The following is a 20,522-nucleotide window of genomic DNA, read 5'->3' as shown; positions in this document are numbered from 1 at the left end:
ATATATATATAGAGAGAGAGAGAGAGAGAGTTTCTATACTCTGTGTTAGCACTATCCATTTCAGTCTTTCTACAAATCAGCCACAGGTAAAAGTACCAGCTTTTATAATGTGTAACGTTCTCAGTAAAGGATAGGAACACAGACAAAAGCAAACACTGTAAAAAAAAAACATAACTTACCATCTCTTCTCGAGTCTCAAAATCTTCAGGAACATCCAACAATGTCTTTGGGATCTCATCTTCATACACTTTGCTCTCCACACCATCTCCTGCAGCAAGGAATGGTTATAACTTAAAAGAGGAACTGCAGTCTGCTCACATAATTTGTAATAAAAACATCTTTGCCAAAATGAAGCTTCCATCCAACCACTTTGCATATTATTTTAGATATGATTCTGTACTTGTCAAACATGGTGCAGAAATCTCCCTCCACTAACTTGGGCTGCATCCATTTCAACTGTGGGCAGCTGAAGCTGCTGCCTGTCCCCTTCCTGGATTTACAGACACACATCCCCAGCTCTGCAGCTCTCATTAGCCCTCTTATGACTCATCCTCCCTCCTTGGCAAACTCTCACAAGAGTGAGAGCTGTGCATGAAGTCATAAGCCTAGACTTTTTACCAGCCAAGAAAGAAGAAATGGGCTGTAACAGGCAGAAAAAAATGCTTTACGATCCAAAGTTAAAACAAGAGCAGAAGATTTAATAGATGGAAAATTGAAAAAAATGCTGAAGTTTAGTATTGTAGTCAATGTCCAACAGAGTTTGTTCTAACCCTTTCCCCATTCTGTCCAGCACTAGATAAAGTTTTGTCTAGAGTTAGGATTTTATGACTAAAAGGGACAATGTCACTAACCTTCCATCCTATTCAGAACTCTGCTGTCTGAGTCACCTCGAATCTGCAGCACCTGAGCTCGGAGCTCCTGGTTTTCTTTGGTGAGAAGTTCCAGACTTTCCTGAAAAGTAAAACAAGATGTCACTCATCTTTCATGTGCTTTCCCACCACCTCAAATTACCCATTAGCTGCCAGGTCACATAGGAATCTGTGTAAGTCACAAATTACACAATCCTGTGAACCCCAGCACCCCCCGATTGGCAGCAATAATTAAACCTGGAAACTGGCCATTCAGATGCCATGTACTAAAAGGTGGGGAGAGAGAAGAAGTGTCACATGTTTCCATAAACCTGAAATCAGTTATTTCTCTGAAAGTTACACGGGGCTGTGCTCCCCAAACCCTCCACTCACATTGTAGCAAGGATTGGACCTGTTAACTACCCAAACAGATAACAAGTGTCAAATTTTAAGGAGACAGGAGAAGAGCCACATGTTGTCTCAAACCTAGAAATATCTGTTACTTTTCTGGAAACACCACGGAAATTGTGTAGGTGGGAAAACAAACTGAATCTATGCCCACATTGGAAAAAGTAGAACTTTACTTTAAAGCAGAAGTAAACCCATTAATTTAACAGAAAAAAAAAAAAAAGATACATTTGCAGCACATGCCGGGAATGTAACTGTCACATTGGTTGTGCTCTGAACCAAGCTGTCAAACCATCCAATGGCCGGTGTCATAACTGAACACATGTGCAGCACCATGGCAGCTTAAGATTAAACAGAGGCCAAGATGGCAGCTCCCATGGATGAAAATGATAGGAGGGTTTACTTCCACTTTAAGATACAATATGCAAAGTGGATTCCAGTGTTTCTTTTACTACATCAAGAACGTCTTGGAGGAATCTTTTCAAACTCTGATCTACTGAGGGTGGGAAAATGGTATGCATCTCCCATGAATTAACACTCACTCTGCTGTGCTGTAGCTCCTTGAGGTGCATTTCTACGTTGACTTTTCCCTGCACCTCATCATGCTGCAACCTGTCCATGAGCTGAGCCTGCAACAGATATTGCCTTTGGATTTCCTCCTTCTCTATGGATACTTGCTGGTAGGCTGCTACATATTGCTGAAGATGGGCAGAGATCTCATCTCGCTGGGCTGTCAGCAGCTGAACTTCTTGATCCCTTGTAGCAAGCTAGAATACAAAAAATGGTCACAATGTGAATCCTTCTGTGATTCAAGCAGATTGCTTCATACAGTCTCTCCAGGTGGCGGCGGCCTCACCTGCTCTTTAAAGTCGCCCAAGCTTTCCTGTAACTGTCCCAGCCTCTTGGCCAATTCCTTCTTTACATGCTGCTCACTCTGCAGCCCATTTGTGAGTTCAAGGTTTTCATTTGTCTATTGAAGAAAGAAATAAGAGTATAAACACAGGGAACTGAGTAAAGACTATTCAAACACTTAAAGCTTGGGAAATATGGGGGTGCCATTCCAAACCACTATCTGAATATGCGACTTGCCTGGTTGTTGGGCTGATCTCCATGGAATTAATATTTTTTTTTTTGGGGGGGGGGGGGGCACGAATAAGCAACCGGATAAGGAAAGTCAGAATCTCTCATCTGGGGCAATGGATCAAAGTTGTGTTTAGGGCTTCATTCACATGGGCACACTAAACCATACACTGTGTGAATGACCATGTTTGCCCGAACGGGATGCACAGGTGACCCAGTCGATGCTCCCATTTTCACAGGCGAGTGTCACACTGTCTGCATTTGGGAACACACACCCCACCAATGTCAAATTGGGAACAGTGGCTGTGTCAGTGCAGCTGCAGCAAAAGAGACCAGATATACACCTGTGTTCAAATGCTTGTGTCTGTTTGCTCCATTTTGGCACTGTGTCCACCGTAGCATTTGCCATAAGAGGAATTACTTTGATGCAGTTGGCAAGTCTTAAACATGTACTGTAAACTAAAAATACAAAGTTTGCTAGAAAATATACATAGTGTGCAGAGGGGGTTCATCCAGAATGTGTCATGCAGCTGCTGCGCTCCAATGGAAATGAATAGGAATGTACAGAACACATGTACATCCCATGCCGCCAAAATATGCCTTTTGCAAAGGTGTATGCTTTAGCACCTCCATGTGAATGAGGCCTAATAAATGCAAAAGAGACAGAACATCAGAGGAACTTTGCATTTTCAGAGGGACTATACATCTTTCTCCCACATTTTTCTTTTTTAATACTTAGGTTATGCTGCTACCGTGTTTCCCTGAAAATAAGCCTGGGTCTTATATTAATTTTGGCAAACAAAACCACAGTAGGGCTTATTTTTGGGGTAGGGCATTTACTGTGCTGTCTTCTCTCAACCCTCTCCCTCCCTACCTGACAAGAATCCACCGTGTGAACATCGTAAAAGTGGTTGAAAAATGCTAGAATTCTCTCTATTACAGTAGTATACAAGGTATAAGGTGTGCGTTTCTATTGATCAATGTATTGTGTCAAATGCCTTCTTATAGCTTTGCTTGGCATGTCCGTGACCAGCCTGAGTTGTCTTCCCCGCTTTAAGCACTGAAGAGAGGGGCGACCCCCCCCCCCCCCCCAGATCCCCAACTGACAGCTGGGAGAAGGGGAGAGCAGGAGGAGATCAGCTTCCATGGCCCGCCCGAGCTGTCTTTCCTGCTCCAAGCACTGCGGGGGGGGGGGGGGGGTGTCACCCAGGGGGGAAGAGGGTGCGCAGTCCCCCGCTGACAGCTGGGAGGAGGAGGTGAGCAGCGGGAGATCACCTAAGCGCCACTGTACCGAAGGTATTTGACTATTAGATTACAGAAACACACACCTTTTACATTATATTCTACTGTAATAGAGGGGATTCTAGCTTTTTGCAAACACTTTAAAAATACAAATATATCATGGGACACCGAGTTGGGCTATTTTTCCTTACTGGGTTATACGTCATCTTTAGGGAAATGGACACTGGTAGACAAAGTTTTTCGACAGGAAGTTGGCCTCTATACAACCCCTCCCATACAGGAAGTACTTCAGCTTTGTAGCAAGCACTGAACTTTTGAAAGAGGGGAGGAACCTCTATGTCCTGTGATGTATTCAAAGAAAAGGATTTTACAGGTATGACGGAAAAAGTAGTCTCTTCCGCCGAACGAGGCCGAGAGAAAAAAGAAGGCAAAACAATATCCTGATTCCACCAGTACTGGTCTAGGACCTTTGTAAACACCTAATGTGCCGTAGCAAGCCCAAAAGGCAACACCACAAACTGGAAATTACATTCCACTACTGCAGATCACAGGAACCTCTGATGAGGTTGAAAGAGGTAGGCATGTGTAAACACGCATCCCTGATATCAATGGAGGCAAGAAAGTCTCCCATCTGGAGCAAGGCTACTACCGAGTGGACTGACTCCATCTGAAAGGACTGGATTAATAGGTACTGGTTCAGGGATCTTAGATCCAAAATGGGCCTTGTGTCCTAGTTTGGTTTTTGAACATGTTTGAATAAAACCCCCGTGCCCCTTTCGGATACAGGGACCTGTTTAATCACTCCCTGATGCACTAAATGATCTAGTGCCCGAAACAAAAAGTATTTTTGGAAGATCCGGAGGAACGATGAATCTGAGAAACCTATGGAGGTTGAAACCCCCCGCAAATCCAGCTTGCAACCACGGGATACTGTTGAGGTGACCACCTCGTCCTGAACCACTTTTCTCCAAATGTTCGCAAACTGAAGCAGCCCCCGTTCCCTCAAAAGTAAAGCTTGGTGCTGGGTTTAGAAGAATTGTGGACCCAGGGTTTCTTCTGGCCTTGGCCCAGTGGCTTGCCCCTGGCTCTAGCGCCCTGTTGGCGGAGGAAATGCCTTGGTGCCAAGGTACCCGAGGTAGGGCTCCCTGAGGTTTTAAACGAGGAACACCAGGTCCTCTTCTTCACAGGGAGTAGAGAGCTCTTATATCCAAAATATTTCTGGAGAGATTTGTCCAAATCATCATCAAACGTTCCCCATGGAAGGGGAACCCTGGCAACAACTTCTTACAAGGACGCTCAGCTACTTCTTGCACAGGGAAGCTCAGCTACTTCTTACAAGGACGCTCAGCTGACCAGTTCTTATGCCACTGAAGTCTGTGGATGTATACAGACATAAGAGCCAAAACGAGAGACTTGCTGTCTTGAATCCTTCCAGTAAAACAGCATTCAAGGTATATCTGCCCTACTTTCAGCAGGATCGTCCTCCTGGACCAGGGTTCTTTACTGTAAGAGCGGCAAGGATGTGGAATTCCCCTTACACAGGTGGTGGTCTCAGCAGGGGGCATTGATAATTTCAAGAAACTATTAGATAAGCACCTGAACGACCGTAACATACAGGGATATACAATGTAATACTGACATATAACTACACACATGGGTTGGACTTTTTTTCAACCTCATCCACCTACCTACCGTTTAGACCTGTCAGGCCATCTCAACTGACACTCACTCAGGTTAATATAGATATACGTCGGCAAATCGGCACGGGTGCGTAAAACAACATAACCGTACGTCATCAGCGGCAAGCGGGAGCATGCCTCGTGGACTCGATGCCCTCTGGTGGCCCGCGATCGTGACACGGAGAGGCAGAACGGGGAGATGCCTATGTAAACAAGGTATTTTCCTGTTCTGCCTAGCAACATGACAGGGGTCTACTCTCTCAATGATCTGGAGCAGTGATCTGTCATGTTCTAGTGGGGCCCACCCCCCCCCTTACTGTTAGAACACACCCAGGAAAACGCACTTAACCCCTTGATCACCCCACAGTGTTTAACCCCTTCCCTGGCAGTGACATTAACACAGTAATCAGTGCATTTTTAAAGCACTGATCCCTGCATAAATGCCAATGGTCCCAAAATAGTGTCAAAAGTGTCCGATCAGTCCGCCACAGTCATGATAAAATTCGCAGATAACCGCCATTACTAATATTAAAAAAAAAATGCCATAAATCTATCCCCTATTTTGTGTACGCAATAACTTTTGCGCAAACCAATCAATATACGCTTATTGCATTATTTTTTTTACCAAAAATATGTAGAAGAATACATATTGGCCTAAATTGAGGAATACATTTGTTTTTTTATATATATTTTGGGGATATTCATTATAGCAAAAAGCAAAAAAAAAAAAAATGTTTTTTTCAAAATGTTCACTCTTTTTTGTTTATAACGCAAACAATTTAAAAACGAAGAGGTGGTGAAATACCACCAAAACCAGAAAGCTCTATTTGTGAGGAAAAAAAAAAAAAAAAAAAAGGATGGCAATTTTGTTAGGGTACAACGTCGCACGACCGCGCAATTGTCAGTTAAAGAAACACAGTTTGGTCAGTAAGAGGGTAAATTCTTCCGGGGCTGAAGTGGTTAAAGTTATTGTAAGCCTTTGTGCTTTTTTTTTTTTTAATTTAAAATAACAAACATGACATACTTGCCTCCATTGTGCAGCTAGTTTTGCACAGAGCGACCCCGATCATCCTCTTCTAGGGTCCCTTGGCAGCTCTCGCGGCACCTCCTTGCATCAGATAACCCCCAAGGAGACGCGCTCTCCCAGGGGGTTACCTTGTGGGCATGCTCCCAAGTCCAGCATTCGGCGTCCATAGACATGAATGTCGGACTCGCCCCCTCCCCTAGAATGCATTAAGGTGAAAGAAACATGAGGGGTTTGCAACCCCTTTAACCACTTCCCATGCAGGCCAATTCTGACATTTCTCTACTACATGTAAAATTCATCATCTTTTTTTTGCTAGAAAATTACATAGAACCCCCAAACATTTTTTAAGAAAAAAACCCTAGGAAATACAATGGGGGACGTTTTAACTTTATTTCACACGGTATTTGCACAGCAATTTTTCAAACACTTTTTTGGAAAAAACAAACATGCTTTTAAAAAAACAAAACAAAACAAAAAAGAAAAACATTAAAGTTAGCCCAATTTGTTTTTGCATAATGTGAAAGATGAAATTATGCAGAGTAAATAGATGCTTAACATATCACTCTTCAAAATTGCACACACTCCTGGAAAGGTGGCAAACTTTGGTACTAAAAAATCCGCATAGGAGACGCTTAAAATTTTTTTACTGGTTACATGTTTAGAGTTACAGAGGAGGGCTAGAATTATTGCTCTCGCTCTAACATTCGCAGCGATACCTCACATGTGGTCTGAACACTGTTTTCATATGTGGGCTGCATGCGAGCACACGGGGACAGGGGCGCTTTACTTTTTTTTTTTATTGTCTTTTTTCGTTTGATCACTTTTATTCCTATTAGAAGGAATGTAAACATCCCTTCTAATAGGAATATGGCAGGGTCAGTACTCTTTACAGTCAGCTATGGGGTCAATAAGACCCCACATCTCACCTCTAGGCTGGGAAGCCCAAAATAAAAAAAATAAAAAATAAAAAAAAACAATCTCGGCTTCCCAGCCGAGGCAGTGTCTTTTGTTTGAATGCAGAGGCTGGGCGTGACGTCATAACATTGCGTCCGGCCTCCGAACAATCATAGAGACTACAGCGACCATGTGGTCCGCCGGAAATCTCTATGGTAAACATCTGGGGCTGGCGGATCCGTTCTTTGACTCACCGTTGGAAGCGGGGAGTCAGTAGCAGCACCGGAGGGCGGCTGGAGGGGGCGTACCCTCTCGCTGCCCATAAGAACGATCAAGCGGTGGAACAGCCGATATGATCATTCTTATGGTGTAGGAAACAGCTGGCTGTAGCTGCAGGCATCATTCAGATATACCCGCACAAAGTCAAGGACGTCCTATTATGTACCTTGGGTGGGAAGTGGTTAAGGGCTGGCAGACTCCAATTGCTGCGACAGCTGGCTGAATGGCTGAACTGGCCAAAGAAAAGGAAGCCCTTAATAGTGACTCCAGTTTCTTATCAATGGGGTCCTTCAAGCCCTGTGCATTATCCACAGGACAAGTTACGTTCTTGTTTAAGTCAGAGACTGCTGCATCAACGGCTGGCACGTTCCACTTAAATTTTTACTCCATGGGATATAAAAAGGGAAAAGCTCTTAGGAGGAACAAAAATCCTGTCAGGATGTTCCCAATAAGCATACACCACCTGCTCCAACAGTAGGTGCAAGGGGAAAGCCTGTGCAGCCTGAGGAGGCTTCAGGGACCCCAAAGAGGACCAGGGAGGCTCAGGAATCTCAGCAGGAGGTAACTTAAAGGCAGAACTAACCATCTCTGTAAGAGTCTGGATCAAAAGCCTATGGTGACAGAGGCCAATACCAACTGGACATCTGCTGACACAGATTCCTCAGAAAAGGGCTCACCAAGCCCCTATGCAACAATCCTGCTAAGCACTTTTAGCCTGCCAACCAACACCTGGAGGACTCACGTGACCCGGGTAAGGAGGAATGAACTGCTGAAGTGAACTGATTCAGGGCCTGCAGTCACGGCGGACATGCATGAAGCAAATCTTCATGCACCATCCTTAGAGCTACAGCGCATGCGCTGCTCTGTGTGCACACATCATTGTGTGGTGAAGCTGCTTGCGCCATGGCTACCAACAAAGCTGCGAACCCGCGTGCAACACGACAAATCAACTTTGCGCAATGGCGAATCCCTATTACGTGGACTCATCCATAAGAAAGCAGCCAAGCCAACAAGACAAGATACTCCTACCCAAGCACCAGCAGCTAGCCACACAGGTGTCCAGCCTCTAGCTAGTTTGACAGATTGTTACAACACATGGAGCACCCCGCAATAAGTAAATAAGGGTGTTTCACTTACTCGTCCAGGCACAGGGCAACCTTAGAAACTAAGAGCCCAATCTTCATCCATCTTGGTGGGTTCTGTCACTTGGGGATCTTCAAGGACTGGGTACCCTTTTTATGCTTTATGGTCCGTTCCTATGGACCTGCACAGCACCCTGCAGGAATGCCTTAGCTCTGTAGTGTCGAGGATTCAACTACGCAGGGTCCAGTGCCCAAAGGTCGCATTACAGGCAACAGCTCGCAGGATCTTTGCGTTTTCTTTGCAAGACTCGAGTACTATCTATTTAAGCATACATCTGGCATTGTTTATATTTGTCATGACGTCACTTCTGGCCTCCCAGGGTCATAGAGATGGCTGGGGACCATTTGGTCCTTGGCCAGCTCTGTGGTAATCCAGATATAGACCCTTAACCACTTCGCGACCGGCGCACAACGATGTACGTTGGCAGAATGGCATGGACAGGCATATGGGAATACAAGAACGTCCCTTTAAGAATGCCGCTGTGCCGATCGGGGCCCCCGTGAGTCCGGTAGCGGTTCCTGACAACTCTATCGCCGCGGGGATACCCACGATCGTCTTACTGGGAGGCTGAACGGGGAGATGCGGAAGTAAACAGTATCTTCCCGTTCTGCCTAGCAACAAGTGAAACTGATCTCTGCCCCCTGTGAGCAGAGATCAGTGTTCACCAACATACAGCCAAGCCCCCCCACAGTTAGTAACACACCTCTAGGACACACTTAACCCCTACACTGCCACCCCCTTTTTAACACCTTCTCTGGCAGTGTAATTTACACAGGAATCAGTGCATTTGTAAGCACCGATTGCTGTATAAATGACAATGGTCCCAAAAATGTGTCAAAAATGCAAAAATGTCCAATGTGTCTGCCATAATGTCCCAGTCACAATACTGTCGCTGCCATTACTAGTAAAAAAATAAATAAATAAATAAATAATAATAAAAATGCCATAAAACTATTTTGTAAACACTATAAATTTTGCGCAAACCAATCAATAATCGCTTATTAGGATTTTTTTTTAACAAAAATATTTAGAAGAATACGTATCGGCATAAACTGAGGAAAACAATTTTTTATATATTTTTGGGGGATATTTATTGATGCAAAAAGTAAAAAATAATGCGTTTTTTCAAAATTGACGCAGGGGTAATAAAATACCACCAAAAAAAAGCTCTATTTGTGGGAATAAAGATTTTGTTTGGGAGCCCCATCACACGACCGCGCAATTGTCAGTTAAAGCGACGCAGTGCCGAATCGCAAAAAGTGGTCTGGTCTTAAACCAGCAGAATGGTCCGGTCTGAAAGTGGTTAAAGTCCAGGATGTTGCGGGCAGAAAGTAGTTAAACTTTGTGCCAGATTCTTTTTTTTTTTGCTCTGGAAAAACTGACTTTCATTAGTGATCAGCTGCTTCACTTGTAGGGTTCTAGTGAGAACCAAGGCAGGGTATATATCCCTTTAGATCTGATTAATGGGGTTGTAAACCTTTGTGTTTTCTCACCTAAAACCCCATACACACTATTAGATTTTCTGCAGATTTTTGTTCTCCGATTTACCAAAACCATATAACATGAGGTCAAACCTTAAGAGTTTCACTTTGTATGCAATCCGGCAGGCCCTTGCACTACATGGTTTTGGTAAATCTGAAGACAAAAATCTGTAGAAAATCTGATAGTGTGTACGGGGCCTTAATGCATCCTATGCATTACGGTGAAAAAAACACGTGGCAGTGACCAACCCCCCAGCCCCCCATCTTACTTACCTGAGCCTCGTAATTCTGTTGGCAGTGACGCACTCTCCCTCTACGAGGTCCCGGCTCTTGATTGGATAGATTGAGAGCAGCGCTATCAATGACGCAGCCCGAGTTCAGCATTTGGTGGCTATGGACGCAAATGCTGGACTCGGGATTGAGCCGGCAAGATAATCCCCCTAGAGAGCGCTTCTCCTAGGGGGTTATCTGATGCGGGGAGGAGCCACAAGAGCCGCCGGGGGACCCCATAAGAGTAGGTTTGGGGTCACTCTGTGCAAAACGACCTGCACCTTGGAGGTAAGTATGACATATTTATTTAAAAAAAAAAAAAACAAACAAAAAAAAAAAACGAACCCTTACAGTCACTTTAATCCTGTGGGGTATCTAACCAACTGAAAAGTTTGTTGCAGGGGGTGGGAAGAAGCCCAAATTCTTATATGTAGCTTTGTGCAGATATCTAGGAAAATCAGTGAGCCAATTGAAAGAGCAGGAAATTTCATTTCTGGGGGCATGCCATACACCATCTGTGTATAGAACACCTCCTGGTTGGCATATTGCATTTTACAGAAAATGACAGTGCTGCAGAAATTACATTTTTAATAATGTTAGACTGCAATATGGCTTGTGTCACTATAAATATATACATACACTCACACACACACACTTTTTATGTGATTTCCCCCCCCCCACAAAAGTGGAGGTATCCTTTAAGTAATGACCTTAGCAGTATGGAGTTCTGTCTCTCTCCAGTTTTGACTGTTACATATGCCCTTGGCAAGATACATACACAAAAGGAGATAGTGTCACTATGTACATTTCCAGGAAGGATTTGACATTACTTTGATCAAACCTCAACCTAAAAACACAAAAGGACAATCCTCCCTAACCCTCTGCGGCATACAGTAAAAAACCCAAGTACATGCAGTAGAAGCTTAAAGAGGAGCTGCACCTAAAAAAAAAAATATTAAAAGCCAGCAGCTACTAATATTGCAGCTGCTGACTTTTAATAATATCACACTTACCTGTCCCAGGTTCCAGCGATGTCGGCGGCAGATGACGAGCGATCGCTCGTCTCGCTGCAGCCACCACCGCCATCCTCTGTCAGGGAATCGGGAAGTGAAGCATGAAAGCTTCACTGCCCGGTTCCCTACTGCGCATGCGCGAGTCACGCTGCGCTTCTCTTATGGTCCCCCGCTGTGTCTCTGGGAACTGTGTGTTTCCCAGAACACAACGGGGGGGGGGGGGGGGGGGGCGGAGCGATGCGGGGGTCTGCGGCGGTCTGGCCGGAAGTGGGTGCAGTTACCTGGATTATTCAGGTAACTGCACCCCCCTCCCCTCTGAAAGGTGCCGATTGTGGCACCGGAGGGGGGAGGGATAATACTAGCGGAACTTCCCCTTTAGGGTGAAGAACCACTTTAATGTCTGGCAACTGCAAGAATCTTACCAGTTTAACAAATCCATTTTGGAACTCAGCCAGTTGTTCTTTCAGCTGCCTGTTCTGGGTCAGCGCTCGGCTGATGGTGGCTTTGTCACTCTGCATGTTTTCCAGGATCTGCTGCTTATCCACATTTTCCTCACTCTGCCGTTCTAATGTCTTCTCTAACTCCAGCAGGCGTTCCTCCTGCTCCTGATTGAGGCGGCTCAGCTGGCTATTGTCCTGCACCAAGGCCTGGTACCTGGACTGCAGCTCTTCAAACTCTTGCTGTAGCTTCTCCACCTCACTTTGAAGGGCCTGTTCTGTTTCAGAAGGGCCCTGCACCACTGGGGACTCCGTGTCAGCTGGTTGCACTGCTGTCAAATAGTAGAGAGATAAATTGCATTATCCGCAAATATAACGCCTTATCAATGACTCTGTCTTTACATCACTGTGTACCTGATGCTAGTAGCAGCTCTGTCACTCTGGTCTCCAACTGCTCAACTTGGACACGTGCGCTCTCCTTCTCTTGGCTGAGGGTGTGCAGCTAGTAAAAAAAACTGTAATATTAATTGACTAAGAACTAGGGTAATATTTAACACATACTGGCATGGAGGGCAAAGCATATTTATGAACATTAAAGAAGTAGTTCGCCTTTTGGAACATGTTCTGCCTGTATTTAGGGTGGCTATAATATGTTCCAGCTCCTATGACTATTCCCCCAATCATCCTCGGTTTGTTTCCTGTGAATGAATAAAATATAACTATCAACCACTGCGGCTGATGGCTTGTAGTTCTCAATGAACTGTGAGGGCAGCGGTGAGCACCTTTGTAGTTCATGGATTGTTCCTGCTCTCAAGTAACTGCGTGATCATATGAGATATGGGCAGCTATCTTGAGTCTGCAGGAGCCCTGCATTGCACCCATGATCATGGGTGCAGTGCCCTGCAGGCTCCATGGAAAAAAAAAAAAAATGCACAAGAAATGTTCTCAAACAGTCGTAGATGGCAAAATACACTAGTTAGAAGATATAGCCTTTCAACTAGGGTTGCACAGATACCCATACTAGTATCAGTATAAAGAGCATTTGCTCGAGTACTTGTACTCGTGCAAATGCTCCGATGCTTACTCCGATACCCGTGTCCTCAGCGTAGTAGGGGGGGCCCGGCAGCCTCACAGATGATCGGTGTGTGCAGTTACAGGCATCGATCTCCCTGGTCACTGAGCATCGTAAACTGGTTTAAGATACTTCAGTTTATGAATGAACAGGAGCCTCTGTCTCCTGTCCATTCATCTTCAGTGCAGCTAAGGCTGCAGAGAAAGGGACTGGGGAATCACTATCCTCAGTCTCCTTCCCGGTCTAAAAAAGGGAGATGTCGGGGGTCTTTTTAGACCCCTGATATCTCACCAAAGACTCCCAACAGGGCTGATAAAAAAAAAGAATTGTAATAGATAAGTATTTAAAAAAGTTAAAATTATTAAAAAATAAATAAATAAATAAAAACTGACTCCATCCACTCCATAGAAAGTAGAATAGAAAGTATTGTAAAAAACCAAAAACAAAAACAAAAACACCACTAATGACAGTCCACGCCTGCTCAGTCCCCATCAGTTCTGTATATTAGTGCCACTGTCACCTGACATTTAAAATAAATAAATAAAACAGTAATCTGTATCGGCGCTTGTACTCGGTCTTAAAAAAGTGGTTTTGGAAAAGCAAGAACCATAAATAATTGGAAGATAACCAAATTGGAAGAATTACATTAAAAAAAAAACCCAAGATACAAATTTAGATCTCCAGCTTGATAACCTAAGATCCAAACTCCGAACTGTGATTATTGCAGATCATTACAAAGAATGAAAAAAATTTCATCTTTTAATTATTATTCTCAAGGCAACAAAGCAGGTAAATTATTAGCCTCCCAACCAGCGCCAAAATAAAAAAACAAATCCATAAACTATCCCATCATACCTCAGGGAAGGTAGTACTTAATCCTCAAGAAATTGCGAATACATTCTCACAGGACTATGAACACAATCTAAAGGAGGATAGTGGCGTCCCCCAAACTACCACCAATAGCATAGCATTGCATAATTTCTAAATAATGTAAATCTGCCAAATATTGACCCCAAATCCCTAGAGCAACTCTATAAACCAATAACAACTGAGGAAACACTAAAGGTCATCAAAGAGATACCTAAAAATAAATCTCTAGGATCTGATGGCCTATCAGGGGAGTATTCTAAAGCTTTCACGGAAATTCTAGTTCCTTACCTAACAAACATGTTTAACCAAGCCGCACATTTTAACATTTTCTCAAAAGACCTATTGGAGGCCATAATAATAACCATAATTATCAAACTAAGAAAACATTTCTGCAGGTGTTTTGCTTGAATTAATGGTCACCTTCTTTCCCAGGTGGACAGCAGAAAACAAGCTGGTGTAATGTTCACAGATAAGGGGCCAGAGAGGAAATTGAAGCCAATGTACAACTCACCTGCTCAGACAGCTGGCGGACTCTGTCTTGCCAGACAGTACCCTCTTCTTTCAGTTTTTCCACATACTGGTCTCGTTCTGCCCTCAACTGTTGAAGAGAATCTGACATCTATGGACGAAGAATAAGACAGATTTAAAAAAATAAAAATAAAAAAATAAAATAAAACTTTACTGCAGAAATGCAGTACCTGGCCTCCCTCATTCCTGGCTACATGCGCAAATTCCAGGAGTTTGGTCAAACGATCAGAGTACAAATTGGAACAGAGATCATTTGATCAACTGTCCAGGCTTTGGGTCTAGTGAGCAGCACTGCAAAGAGCTTTGGGCACCACTGCTTGGGCAGAACATCTATTCACTAGTTTACAGTTATCCACTCAAGCAAATCTGTTAAGGATATATTTTTTTAACCCAATACAGTGTCTAGAGGGGGTTGTAAAATGCCAAAATTCTACCCCGTAATGCTCAGCAAGCAGCACTGTCATTGAACGCATCCCATTCACCGAGGGTTAAAACAGAGGGTGAGGAGGCAACATATCACCTCCCAGCTGCTCGTCAAATACCATCTGAAAAGTGGTCCACTGCAGACAGCTTTTAGGAGGAGCAGCAAAAGGCTGCTGCAAGAGAAAACGAGTCCTAAAAATAAATGACAAATGCTTACTTTTAAAGTGACTGTAATGTCTAGATTTTTATGAAATGGCAAACCTGTTATTCTTACCTCCTCTGTGCACTGGTTTTGCACAGGGCAGCCCAGATCCTCCTCTTCTCGGGTCCCTCTTCACGGCTCCTGGCCCCTCCCTCCTGTTGAGTGCCCCCACAGCAAGCTGCTTGTTCATTCAGACATGAAGCTGCCGTTCAGCCCTGCCCCCTTCTCTCCTGATTGGCTAACTGACTGACAGTCGCAGAAGCTAATGGCGCCACTGCTTTGTCTCAGCCAATCAGGAGGGAGAGTCTTAGGCGGCCGAGGGACTTATGGACATCGCTGGACAGACATGGGGCTCAGGTAAGTATTAGGGGGGCTTCTACACACAGATGTATTTTTTATCTTAGTACATAGAATGCGTTAAGATACAAAACATTCTGCCTTTACAACCCCTTTAAGCTGTAGAGCTTTCTTCTGCATAAAACAACAATGAATAAATCAATAACAATTTAAAGCGGACTGATTTCCTATGCACAAATGCATCTACAGTTGTAATTAATTGATAACAGTAATGTACAGTAGCTGCTATTTCTGGGATATTGGCACTAGATCGACAAGAGACCGGTTGTAAAATCCTGATGGCTATATGGACAAAGTTGTCACAAGCAGAGAGAATTGCTGAGAATAATTTTGTATCAAGGAATTCAGTATTCAAACAAAAGGTTACCTGTGCTAGCTGGGTACCCAGTTGGTCTCTCTCTTCCAGGGCCATCAGAAGCTGTTGATTTGCATCTGGTGCACCCGTCTGATTAGAAAACTTTAAAAAAAAAAAAAAAAAAAAAAAAAAGGTCACCAAATAGGTAGTTAAAACAATAACAGTGAGGAGACATTGCTGGAAGTGGCAGCAGAGGAGCATTTATCTCCTTTATGCTAACCATAATGCCAACGAGTTCTGGTCCATATGGGATAGGAGCGCTGTGTATACCAACTAAGGCTTGGGAAGCGTGGGTTAAGGAGACCAATAGAAGCATCTGAGGGCCTAGGACAGTGATGGCAAACCTTGGCACCCCAGATGTTTTGGAACTACATTTCCCATGATGCTCATGCACTCTGCAGTGTAGTTGAGAATCATGGGAAATGTAGTTCCCAAACATCTGGGGTGCCAAGGTTCACCATCACTGGCCTAGGAGATATATATGGGTACATGCCTTCTGTGACCCTCTGTAACTGGGGGTCATATATTTTCGGTAAGAAGTGAATCTTGGATCACTAATGGACTTCGATATTTATATTGTGTATAATTTGTACGGGTGTTCGTTTTACATTCATATTTATGCATTTATATTTATTTTTAGGTTTAATTTTGAGGTGTTTAGTTAATAATTTGTCCTATACTATTAATTTTGTGGGGATTTTCATTTATTATTTGTTGTTACCGTATATACTCGAGTATAAGCCGAGATTTTCAGCCTCTTTTTTGAGGCTGAAAGTGCCCCCCTCGGCTTATACTCGAGTCATCGCTGTCTGCCCGCTCGATCAGCGTGTCGAGCAGACAGACAGCGGCCATTCTATTCAAAAGCCGCGCCTCCGGCTCCGCCTTCGCCTGTGATAGGCGGAACACTGAATTTCCCAGCAGCCTGTGTTCCGCCTATCACGGACATCGTATCAGCCTCGTACTACGGACGAGGATGATACGACGTCTGTGATAGGCGGAACACAGGCTGCTGGGAAATTCAGTGTTCCGCCTATCACAGGCGAAGGCGGCGGCGCAGCTTTTGAACTTTACAATGGCCGCCGACGAAGAGGGCACGGGACGGAGGCAAGGCAAGGCACGGCACGGCACGGCACGGGACGGGACGGGACGGGGGCAAGGCAAGGCACGACACGGGACGGATGCAAGGAGGCAAGGCACGGCACGGGACGGAGGCAAGGAGGCAAGGCACGGGACGGAGGCTCGGGACAAAGGTAGGCTGGACACACACACACACACACACACACACACACACACACACACGCGGATGGAGACACACACAGGGATGGATGGATGGATGGATGGAGACACACACACACAGGGATGGATGGATGGATGGATGGAGACACACACACACAGGGATGGATGGATGGATGGACACACACACACACAGGGATGGACGGACACACAGGGATGGACGGACACACAGGGATGGACGGACACACACACAGGGATGGACAGGCATGTCTCACCCTCGGCTTATACACGAGTCAATAAGTTTGCCAGTTTTTTTGGGGGTAAATTGGGGGCCTCGGCTTATATTCGGGTCGGCCTATACTCGAGTATATACGGTAATACTATCACTAATATACACATGGTTTGATTATTTTAGCACATTGGATTTCATAAATCAGATGGGCACTGTTCTTTTTGAGTTAGGCAGCCTATTTCTGATTAATGTTCATATCATATACACATTTGAAATTTTGGTGTATAATTGGTGTAGCGCAACTTTTTTTCTTTTTTCTATATTTTTGCACTATAATTATGTTTTATAGTAAAGTTGCAGCTTCGAGTAGGTTTATATAGGGATCAATTCTCTTTCCTTAGCCACAGTTGCAGTGTGATTATATTTATATACCGTAGCACAGTTTCTTTTCTATTTTTTCCATTAAAACAAAAAAGTCATGTGGGCAAAATGTTCAAAACATAAAAACCCACAGTTTTTGGTTTAGTTATTTAATCTATAAACGATTGGATAACTGAAGTGAAAGTTCACAAAACGTATTGCTTGAACATTCTCAAATCCTTTAGTAAATCAGCCTCAGTATGTGAAGCTCTGTTTGGTATAGCTCTATTTAGTGACATGGGGGAGCACCACTTGCAAAAGAAAAACAGGGGTATAGAATTCTAGACTGATGAAAATGTAACTTTTATGACCACAGATCAACACAGCCTCCTCAACAATGTAAACTGTGGCAAAGGACTACCTATCAGAGTCAGAATCAAAAGTCCAATTCCAGACATCAACATGTATTTCTACCAGGAGAAACAATCTTTTTGTATTAAAGCTTACCTGCTGAATCATAAGTTCAGCCATTTCAAGCTTCTTGTGTAGATCTCCCAGCTCCAACTTTGTGGCGGCATTCTCGGAGAGAAGTGCATTCAGTTTCTCTGACAATTCAGAATTCTGCTGCTTCAGCTCATCATTGCTCTTACTGTGCAAGAAGATAAGGACAAATATAACCAGGCTGACCTCTGTTATCCTCTTCGGAGTCCAGGCTTAAGCAAAAGAAAGAACTTACCCGTTCTTCAAAGATTCAAGTCGCAGGTTGTCACGGTCTTTCTCCAATTCTTTATTAAGCTAAAAAAGCAGAGGCAGACGCTAAAGGTTACAAAAAATGGCCAAGCCATCACCTAGAAACATAGTAAGATAACAAAATAATGACTAGTATTTTTAGCATAAACTGTGCAGCATTTCTGGTTCCAGTATTACTGAAACATACTATACAACAGCCATCAGGATAAACTGCAGCCTGCTTTAACCCTTTTACTGCCACAAGCATGTGCCATACACAGGTGGCAGAAGTGGGGTTGGAGGCCTAAAGAAGCCTATAGTGTGTAAATCTGAAAGGCAAACTGGTAGCTTTCAGGTGGAAGTGATCCAGCAACTGTTTTGTCCATTCCCGTTTCTGCTGTCACTTTCCCGGGCTGCTTTGGCCAGGGAAGAAGCTAAGAGTGCAGGGGAGACCTATTGTCTCATTTAAAGTGGAACTTTAGTCAGAAAACTAAGTCCCAATAGATCAAGTCAGGCATTTGTAGGCACTGCCAAGTTAGTAGAAGCTCATCAGCTGACAGCCTTAAATCAAAATTAAACCCTCTTCTCCTTTACAGCCAAGGAAGCTGCTTCTGTTTGATCTGCAACCAGTTATGACATCAGCCATTTGATGATGGATTGACAGTTTGGGTGATGACACAAGCAAATATGACAGTTAGCATTTCTGGCAATCCAGGCATGTAACCGTTTTTTGAAACTGGCAAGGCCCCTTTTACACTTGTGTGACCTGAAAGTCACACGACTTGAAAACCTGTGTAATTCCGAGGTCTATGGACCTCAAGTCGCATCACAAGTCAGACCAAAGTAGTGCAGGGACTACTTTGAAGTCACACAGATATGAATGGGAATCATTGGAAATCATGGGTATGACTTGTCAAGTGACTTTGCAGTCCCAAGTTGAAGGACAAGTCGAACAAATGTGAAAGGGGCCTAAATTGATGGGTTCAGTTCCACTTTATGATTTACTGCAGGGGCTTTGGGCTTCAGCAAAATGTTGGCCTCCAGCAAAAAGGAACAGGCGCAATGTTGGAGGCACTTTACAGCACAAATTAATTTTGGTAGCCTAAATTATTAATGTGGAATGTATGTTACATGCTAGAAAACATTTTTATATCAAGTTGTTAGGGGGAAGTTCAACTTTAAGAAAACCTGTGATGGTAAAAAAAATGTTATCACATAGGGCCCGATTTGTCCCATACATGGATAGCAAGAACACTGCTGGAAGGTGGCAAAAATTCCCCCTAGCAGCCAGAAAGTGCTATTAACCAGTTCCCGACCGGCGCACGCCGATGTACGTCGGCAGAATGGCACGGGCAGGCATATTGACGTACAGGCAAGTCCATTTTTATATGCCGCCCTGCCAATCGAGGGCGCACCCCCATGCCGGTCGGGACCCCTGCGAGTCCGGCCGCGGGTCCCGCAGACTCGATCGCCGCAGGGATACCCGCGATCGTCTCACGGGGAGGCTGAACGGGGAGATGCCGTTGTAAACAGCATCTCCCTGTTCTGCTTAGCGACAAGTGACACTGATCTCTGCTCCATGTGGTTGGAGCAGAGATCAGTGTTCACTAACACAAAGCCCAGCCCCCCACAGTTAGTAAAACGCCCCTAGGAACACTTAACCCCTACACTGCCACCTCCTGGTTAACCCCTTCACTGACAGTGTCATTTACACCGGAATCACTGCATTTGTATAGCACGGATTGCTATATAAATGACAATGGTCCCAAAAATGTGTCAAAAATGTCCGATGTGTCCGCCATAATGTCGCAGTCAAAATAAAAAATAAAAAAATAATAATATCGCTGATCGCCGCCATTACTAGTAAAAAAAAAAAAAAATTATTAATAAAAATGCCATAAAACTATCCCTATTTTGTAAACGCTATAACTTTTGCGCAAACCAATAAATCTCTTATTGCGATTTCTTTTTACCAAAAATATGTAGAAGAATACATATCAGCCTAAACTGAGGGAAAAAAAAAAATGTATATATATTTTTGGGGGATATTAATTATAAAAAAAAAAAGTAAAAAATAATGCGTTTTTTTAAATTATCGCTCTATTTTTGTTTATAGTGCAAAAAATAAAAACCGCAGGGGTGATCAAATAACATCAAAAGAAAGCTCTATTTGTGGGGGAAAAAAAAGGAAGTAAATTTTGTTTGGGAGCCACGTCGCGTGACCACGCAATTACCAGCTAAAGCGACGCAGTGCCGAATCGCAAAAAGTGGTCTGGCCTTAAGCCAGCAAAATGGTCCGCTCTGAAAGTGGTTAACCTATCAGTATCAGGTAGGTTTATGATAAGTAACATATACATGTG

General features: G+C 43.9%; 1 protein-coding gene across 12 annotated transcripts in view; it reads right to left on the bottom strand.

Moving 5' to 3' along the window:
* Positions 1-20,522, bottom strand: part of GOLGA2 (golgin A2) — a 121,288-nt gene that overhangs the window by 25,148 nt on the left and 75,618 nt on the right. For 10 of the 12 annotated variants that reach the window (XM_077478738.1, XM_077478741.1, XM_077478749.1 and 7 more), the window contains 10 exons: positions 18,170-18,228; positions 17,941-18,082; positions 15,621-15,710; positions 14,255-14,362; positions 12,216-12,303; positions 11,787-12,133; positions 2,113-2,226; positions 1,799-2,023; positions 852-951; positions 180-268 (listed from right to left, as the gene is read on the bottom strand). In XM_077478738.1, coding sequence (XP_077334864.1) covers positions 180-268; positions 852-951; positions 1,799-2,023; positions 2,113-2,226; positions 11,787-12,133; positions 12,216-12,303; positions 14,255-14,362; positions 15,621-15,710; positions 17,941-18,082; positions 18,170-18,228 — 1,362 coding nt within the window. The remainder of the gene's footprint in view (positions 1-179; positions 269-851; positions 952-1,798; positions 2,024-2,112; positions 2,227-11,786; positions 12,134-12,215; positions 12,304-14,254; positions 14,363-15,620; positions 15,711-17,940; positions 18,083-18,169; positions 18,229-20,522) is intronic. The other 2 variants (XM_077478740.1, XM_077478743.1) reach the window with 1 other exon arrangement.

The sequence above is a fragment of the Lithobates pipiens genome, unplaced genomic scaffold (assembly GCF_037356315.1).
Source record: "Lithobates pipiens isolate NorthernLeopardFrog02 unplaced genomic scaffold, aLitPip1_a1.2 Scaffold_1, whole genome shotgun sequence".
In the NCBI taxonomy this organism is placed as follows: Eukaryota; Metazoa; Chordata; class Amphibia; order Anura; family Ranidae; genus Lithobates; species Lithobates pipiens.
Note: the sequence above shows the minus strand (reverse complement) of the source record. Positions and strands in the feature narration are given on the sequence as shown.